The sequence below is a fragment of the Megalops cyprinoides genome, chromosome 13 (genome assembly GCF_013368585.1).
Source record: "Megalops cyprinoides isolate fMegCyp1 chromosome 13, fMegCyp1.pri, whole genome shotgun sequence".
NCBI lineage: Eukaryota > Metazoa > Chordata > Actinopteri > Elopiformes > Megalopidae > Megalops > Megalops cyprinoides.
Window position 1 is genome coordinate 22,418,885 of NC_050595.1, and position 8,205 is coordinate 22,427,089.

At 49.3% G+C, this 8,205-nt stretch overlaps 1 protein-coding gene across 1 annotated transcript; it reads right to left on the reverse strand.

Annotated features, from left to right (window-relative positions):
* Window positions 1-174: 174 nt before the first annotated feature.
* LOC118787945 (protein unc-45 homolog A-like) lies at window positions 175-7,532 on the reverse strand. Its single transcript, XM_036543725.1, has 19 exons — window positions 7,349-7,532; window positions 6,802-6,994; window positions 6,499-6,674; window positions 6,315-6,404; window positions 6,041-6,208; window positions 5,688-5,856; window positions 5,371-5,541; window positions 5,080-5,251; window positions 4,306-4,606; window positions 4,037-4,131; window positions 3,521-3,662; window positions 3,213-3,353; window positions 2,780-2,907; window positions 2,596-2,662; window positions 2,342-2,455; window positions 1,993-2,108; window positions 1,713-1,830; window positions 1,309-1,464; window positions 175-1,066 (listed from the first exon to the last, which is right to left on the reverse strand). Exons 1-19 carry the CDS (start codon window positions 7,370-7,372, stop codon window positions 782-784), a joined length of 2,826 nt encoding a protein of 941 aa, XP_036399618.1. The 5' UTR covers window positions 7,373-7,532; the 3' UTR covers window positions 175-781.
* Window positions 7,533-8,205: the final 673 nt, after the last annotated feature.

An 8,205-nucleotide genomic window follows, 5' to 3' on the forward strand; every position in this document is an offset into this window, starting at 1 on the left:
CAGAAGCACAGTGTAACACTTAGTACCTAAGTACTCTGGTATTCTTTCAGTAAATGGGTCAACAGTCTTCTACAAATATTCTATTTTATTACCTGAATATGGGTAATTTGCATGTTATTTTATTTTTATTTTGTTTCTCTATTATCTCAATTGAAAATTGATCCATCGGTGGTCATAAATGTCAGCAGAAGTGATTACACTATAAATAGCAGGATGAATGAAGCAAACATCATCTTGTGTCACAGTCAAACTCAAAGCACATCAGTATTGCTTTATTTGTGTGAACAAGGTGCTCTTTTAAATAACTTTAAAAAAACGCTTGAAATGTAGTGAGCCACCAAGCAGATTTAGGTATTTGTTAAAAAGGCACAGTATAAACATGGACACAGAGCAGTCCAAGGGTCCTAAATAACCACATGTGCTATTAAATACATCTCACTGTCCTGTCTGCATCAATACTATCATTAAAACTAGTATGGAATGCAAAAGTAATAGAAGTAAACAGAAGACAGAAAGAATGAAGAAGAGATGGTGACAGCAATAAGAAAAAATATTTGGTCTTGGTTGAGCTAACGGACACATGTGCACTTGTCTGTGCGTTGAGCTTCTCTAGTGAAAAAAAAAAACAGCAGAATGGCTGTGATTATACTTCACAGAAGTCAGGTGAGAAAGGTGAGAAAATTTCCCATTCGCTATTCTTTAAGACCTCAACATAATCGGAATGTACATCTGTGCAATTCCTCAACCCGCCTGCAGAGGCACTGTGGAGCAGGAGGGGGGATCAGGGCTCGGTTCCCTCTCCCACCGCGCCTCTGTTGCTCTTGATGATGCCGTACTCCAGGGCCACATCCAGGCACTGCTTGGCGGCGCTGGCGACGGGGCTCTTCGTGGAGGCGTCGCCCTTGGCCAGGACGGAGAGGATCTCCAGCGCCTCGCTCTCCATGAGCCGCTCGGCCAGGTCGCGCTCGGCCTTCATCACGTTGAGGGCGATGACGGCCCCACGGTGCTGCAGCTCCGGGCTCTCGCTCAGCAGCAGGGCCTGCAGGATCTCCAGCCAGTGGCTGGTCTACAGGGGCAGAACAGCGCAGGGAGAGGGAGAGCTGACAATGCCGTCTGTAGGTCACCCGTCCCCAAGAAAGAGAACAACCTGCTGTTGATTTTACCCAAGGGTCCTGCACACAGACTCGTGGTAACGGCACTTTACACAGTAAAACCTGAATCTGTAGTATTACAGGAAGCAAAACTACTGGTGTGTAGCGTGAGTGTGCAAGCACTTGGGAGAGGACATGTCGTGCCGGTCATGCTCACAGTTCCAGGAATACGAGCACACAGCTCCGGCTGCTCGGACGTCAGCATGGCCAGGGTTCCGGCTGCAGCCTTCCTCAGCCGCTCGTCATCCTCCCCGCTGTACAGCACCAGCAGCTTCAGGCGGTCGTTCCCAGTGGCCACGAACAGCTTCTGCACCTGAGGAACAGCCAATCAGAAACTCACAATGATGGGCCTTTGGTGGACCTGTGAGCAGCCAATCAGACACTAATACTGACAGGTCCTTTGTGGACCGGTAGTTCCTAATCAAAGAGTCTTGTAAGTACTTGCCTCAGGAATATCATCATTTCAAAACATCTGACTAGGTTAAAAATAAACTTTTGAATGCCTTATGACCAGGAAATGTCTAACATGCTCTCAAAGTACACTTGGTGTGTCCAGCTTACCTCAGTGCTTAGCACCAGGTTGCACATACATTCTGTGGCTGCTGCACGGACCAGTTCGTGCTCCTCAAACATGTATCCCTCCACCTTGGACACAGCCTTCTCCTTGATGATCTTCTGCCTGTAACAGACACACACCAAGTGAGAACTAGGGCCACCTTTCACATAGCACTCCTTAAAGGAAATGGCCTGGGAGCGCAAATTGATGTGGTTCTCTGTTTATCTCTATAATGCTGTAGGAAGGTGAGAAAAAACGATTATGCCATGAGCCAAAGCAGCCGACCTGAGTCTTTCGCTGATGCCCGCCAGGTTGGTAAGCGCCATGAGAGCCTCAAAGTTCTGCAGCAGGGTGCAGTCCAGCGCCAGCAGGCTGACCAGGGGCCGCACCACCTCGTATATCTGCAACCCGAGAGTACGCAGTAGTGTCAGTGTCACACTTACTGTACCTTACTGGTATCTCCAGGCACATTACCAGCTAAACTCATGCCATCATGTAATGGTAACTAATATTATCCATGATAAATGTGAAAGTACACATAATTGTAATGCAATTAATTTTGTCAGGAGTGGACAAACTGTAGTCTAGCTCTGCTAATTCATTGCACTGAACAGGAAGCTAAGCAAGGTGTTACCCTCTCTCCAGGGAAGGCAATCTCTGGGTTCGAGGTGATGGCAATTTTAGCAAGTGCCTGTGCCGCCTTGATTTTCCCCACGTCTGTCCCCTCAGTCGCAAGAGGGATCAGGGCCTGGGGAAGGACAAGACCCACATACTCAGAACTCTTCAGAACAAGGAGGAGTAAGTACAGGTGTAGGAGTAAGCACTACGAAACTGTAAGGAATCACTTCTTAAACGAGATCAGAGGTTTGGAACCAGGAGTCTCCTTACTTTCCCTCCTCCCTGCGCCACCACCGTGCCCCGGTCCTCCTGCCTGTCGACCAGAGCCAAGAACACCCTGCCAGAAAAGGCAGAGAGGTGTCAGAGCAAAAGACGACATTGAGACGTTGGAAAGACAGCAACGTCAGATCAGGGCAGACGCAGAGGGCATGTGCATTTGGCGAGTGGGGCTGACCTGGAGATGCACTCTCGGCAGGCCTCCGTCAGGGCGGGGCTCTCCTGCTTCACCATACACACCAGCGCTGACACCACCCCAGCCTCCAGGAGCTTGGCTAACCGCTTCTGCACAAAGGGCTGTGCATCCTGACACACACACACGTAAAATTATTATAGAGCCTCACACAAACCCTATAACAGAGTGGAGCAGGCAACACATATTATATTACATTATACCTGCTTACCCAAGGTTATTTCTATAGCTTACATTATTAAGTATGAACTATTCATCTACTTATGCAGCTGGAGAATTACTGAAGCAGCTGAAATTTAGCATCTCACTCATGGATTCAACAGCAGTGCAATCAAACCTCCAGCATTTGGGTTACAAGCCCACCTCCTTAACCACCACAGCAAACGGCTGCCCACTGACAGCTCTCCCTAGCAGATACCTTGGGGTGCTCCTCCGGCACGTGCTGTTTGGCGTACTTGGCCAGCTCCACCATCTGGGGGTCTGGCTTGTCCACATCGTAGCTGTTGGTGCAGTTCACCAGGGTAGAGCCCACAGCGAACAGCACCGTCTTATCCTCAGACTGCCAGTACAGAGGACAGAGAGAAAAACAACAGTACAGCTGCCATTTACATCATCCACAACAAACCACTGTGCAGTTCAAAACAAGCACTGACGTGCCAAGCGGCTCTGGTTAAGGGCACCGGTGGCCGTTATCGGACACAGCTTGAAGCATATGAGTGAGAGAACCTTCGCCAGCTGGAACATGGCCTGCAGAGCGTGGCCGTCCTCCGCAAGCTCCTCCTTCACGTCAGCGTCGAAGGTGAGGTAGGCCAGGCCCTCGATGGCCCAGCGGCGGGAGTTCTGGGGCAGGGACTCGTTACACAGCCACCTGCACGAGGAAGACGCCACGCCGTCACACCACAGCACCACAGTGTTCCCGCCGATTACAGTGGAACAGTATTCGTGTATACAGTATACAGTGAGTCCCTTTGACGCATTTACATATAAAGCGCTTCACTTGTTTCATTCAGCGTTGTTTACTTGAAGCGTGCTTCAGTTAGTCAGATTTTTCCTGGCACCATATCAACGTTGCATTGTGATTAATGCACATTGATAAGGTATGGGGACCTGGTGCTGCACCATTGATCTCCCCCGGAATCCGCAGATAATGAGGCCTGGGAGAACTCCAGAATCGTTGCCAGGCTGTTTCCATGAACACAAAGCCATCTCTAGATGTCAGAGCTGAGACAAAAACAAACATACTTCCTGCACTGCTTGGCCAGCTTCAGTGTGGATCCTTCCGCAAACTGCTTCATGCTAAAATCAGTGCCTCCGGCCGAGCCCAGCTTGCACAAACCCTGCAACAAACACACACGCACACACAGGTTTTAGTCCAATGTGCATATTCATTCTCTCTTAAGAATCATCACTGTCTATTGAATGCTGCTTCTTACAGGGTATCATTCTAACAGGGTAGCAACTCTGTGTATGTGTGAAATGAGCCCATCAGGCTGTCTGAGCACTGCACTCACCACTAACGCCCGCACTCTGATCCTGTCATTCTCACTTTTCTTGTACAGGTCTTTAAGCAGCGCCACGCCATTAGCGGTAATGAAAGAGGCCCTCTTAGCCTTTCCCGCGGCATGGATGAGCGCCTCTACTGCCACCTGCTGGTGGGTGATGTCCTGGGAGGCGCACAGTGAGATTATGGTATCCATGACGCCAGACATCTCCAGGGTTCGGTTGCCGACGTCACTGGGCCCCTGCAGCAGCACTGACACCGTCTGAATAGCACGTAGCTTGCTCTCCAGCCCGGAGCGCTCAAAGTGATGCCTGCTCAAAAAAAGAAAAAAATTCCCCATTCAATTTGTGTGAAATTTAAACCTGCTGTTTGCACTTTCCTATTTTCCATACTTGAAACGTGTAGACAGAAATCAAATCTGAAACAGTCAGGTGACTACATTTTAATTTCAGCAGCAGTTCCCTTTAAGAGAACACTGCTCACAGCTATTCCTATTAATATCAAAAGGAGTCAGAGCAAAAGAAGTCAATCTTCACAGACTTTATACCCATACCATCTAGGGTTCAAGTTTTCAGTCCAGAACATACTTTCATGCAAAACTACTATACTACAATTAAAAGTGAAACCTTAGTGCAACCTTACTCTGCAAAAATTAGGGCTAAAACTAGGCTTTCAGTCTGTCATTAACAATAACCAGCCTATCACTGTATGATCTAATGACATTTCCACCACTACAATCCAAATTGGACAACCCAACGCCAAGGCCCCCTGCCACCTGACTCACTTGACATATTCCTCACAGAGATGGTTGAAGTTCTCCCTCTCCTTGTCACTCTTCAGATCATCGTAGAGCTTGCTGAGCAACACAGAGCAGCTCATGTGGGTGTTGTCAGTGAGGGGGGGTCCATCCGAGAGCTCAGGAACAGTCCCTGCAACCTCCAGAATCTTTTTCAGCCCTGGGGAAGATTGAGGAACAGCCTGAGTGGGCGGATCTTGACGTCACTGAATTCATTAAAAATAAAGAACCGGGCTGCAAAAATTCTGTATAACCTGCAAAGTTAGCAGAAACGCTCACCCTGGTCAATCACCCACAGAGTAAGGGAGTTGTCGGGGTCCCTCTGAGACTTGCGGGGAACCTGCTTGACCAGCAGGTTGATGGCGCTGTCACGGCCAGGCCCAGATACGCCGGCCGCCGGCAACATGTCCACAAGGTGGCGCAGCATTGAACGGAGCTCACGAGACGGCTCTGCAACACAACAGCAGCTGTCACTTACACAGACCTGCTTATTCTGAGCTCAAATCGGTGTCCGGCACAAGGTAACCTGACTTTAGCGTCCCTTCACTGTGATACTTGTCTAGTAGAATCTATTACAACTAATGTCATTTGCCTACCTGGCAGGATGGCCTCGTCCTTCCCTCTGATCTCCCGCCTCATGCCCTCTGTCAGGGCCTCAAACATCACCTGCAGGAGGTGGCAGGCGGCGAGGGACACTGCCTCGCCCCCCGAGCCCATAACAGAACACAGGCCGTCCATTCCCAGCTCATTCACAATCGCCATTGTCTACCAAGGAGAGAAGGCTACCGTTACACATTCATCCCTCACTAAATTAATGCACATCTCCGATCTGCAGCCACTGTAGTTGTTGGCGAGGCACGATCAGCGATGATTGTGCGTTTGGAGAGAAAGCAGCTCCTGTGAGCCTGCCAGACAGACTGCATGCGAAGAGCAGCTGACCCGTACTCACTCTGGACTGGTGCCCGGTGCAGAGGCCCACCAGAGTCCTCAAGGCTGAGAGCCTAACATCCTCCTGGCTGGACTCCAGCAGTCTCTGGAGGAGCTTCACGCCGTCGTTTCGGAAGATCTGCTCAGCTCCGGCCTCCTCCCGGGACAGCACCACCAGATTCTGGGCCGCCTGGGTGTCAGGAAAGAGGGTGACAGTCATACTTTGACCGAGTACACAGCAACGGACCTTCAAGAGCCCGTAGAGATGCGTGTCGTTGTCTGCTTCTTTTTGTCACCTTCTGCCTGTCAGTGGGTTGTGCAGAGGCGTCTAGGAGGAGTTTGAACATCTGCTGAACGCGGGCGTCTGTGGATGAAAGCTGGGAAGCCTGAAAAATGGTTGTGCAAAAACAATGTCAGTCCAGTGCCTTTCACTCAGGAAAAAGGAACCTAAAACAATGTGTGAATTTATGGCCATACTACCTTTTGCTGGATCTGAGCTCCAAGTTGTCGCAGCAGGTCCTGGAAAGCTTTGTTCTTGGGTTCCATGTGTGCACATTTTTGGACGTCTAAAAACGCTTGATCCAATCGGCCCAGTTTCTGCATAGCCTGAGCGCGTCGGAACCGAGCCTTCACATCGCCTGGATCGGTATCTAGGGCTACAACAGAGATTGAACTGGCCTCAACGCACAGCAGACGTTGCATGAAACCGGTACACAAATGTGTGCTCACTGCTGATTTACGGTTGCGTCACCTGTTGTAAATTCATTCACGTTTTAATCGTACCTTTGGTAGCATCCTCCTCCGCTTTGGAATAGTCTTCCAGTTTGAGGTAGCATGCGGCTCTGTTGCGGTGCAGGACGGCGCTGTCCGATTGGCTGTCACTTATTTTCAGTGCTTTAGTGTAGCAACAGAGAGCTCCCTGTATATTTCCATTTTTGAAGAGGTTGTTCCCCTCCTCCCTCAAGGCAGCAGCGTCCTGCGTTACACAGCGCGGTGAAGCGAACGGCATATTAGTCAGGATGGGCAAAGAATTATCAGGATCTGTTAGCGGTTCGCGTCTGTTTCACACATCACTTTCGCTCTTTTCAAACATGCAGGCTTTCTAACAGATATGCAAATAACAGCTGGCTGAAGAGCTAGCTAGCTAACTACCAACACCACACATCATCTTACAAAAACTCAAAGCATCCAACACAGCTAGCTAATAACACTGTCATCTGGCTTACGATGCATACTCGATGCACTGCTATAAATAATTTAAGACGTTGGCATGGTTGCTATATACCGATAGTTAGCTAGCTAGCTAGCTAGCTACCTCTTATCAACTCACCTTTTCCTTGCCGTCTACATTCATTCTGTATGAGCAAGAAGCTATGCAACGAGATCTCAAAGACGCGCAGGCCTCTCGGCCGTCTGCAGCTCCACTGTGTTACACTTAACAGTGAGCGAGTTGCCTTATTTATTTAACTTTTCAACAAGTTACAAGGCCCTCCTTTGCTGCAAACTAAGATACTGGAAGCAGTTCCAGCGTTTTTGCTTGAAGTCTTTCTTCCTGAATATGGAGGCCCTGTGATGACGTTTAGTGTGTAGCACCGCCTCTTCCCGGCTTTCCATAACCATAAAAGGTAACAGCGGTATTTAGCAAACGCCTTTGTTTATTACAGAGGAATTTCATCGTTTTTCATCACTTTTGCCAAATAGTCACAAATTTACTTAAAGTATATACTTTGATAAATATTGGGGCGTTTTTACCCTTTAATTTCCTTTTCCAAATTTGTCTTTGAGCATTATGGAAAGTAGAAATAATTTCACACAGGGCACATGGCTCTTGCATCAGCTACTTTGCATTATTCATATAGCTTAGATGCAATAATATGGTCGTCCGGTGAAGCCTCACTACACTCAGCACACACTACATCATCTTTCTCCTCTCTTACTCTGCTCGCTTCAGGGTCCCGTCGACGGAGCTCGGTGTTCCGATTGCGGCCGTGGGGAGGCGGAAAGCCTTGAGGGATCCTGCGCTGTAGCGAAGCTAATTCCCTGTTGCTATGGCGTCGCTGCGGCTTGTTGCCATGGGGAGACAGAAGGCCGGTCACCCACCGAGGGCAGGTGATGTACTTCCTCAAAGCGGCCGTCACCGTGAGCCCTCGCACGCGGCAGAACCAGAGGAAATCCACCACCATCAGG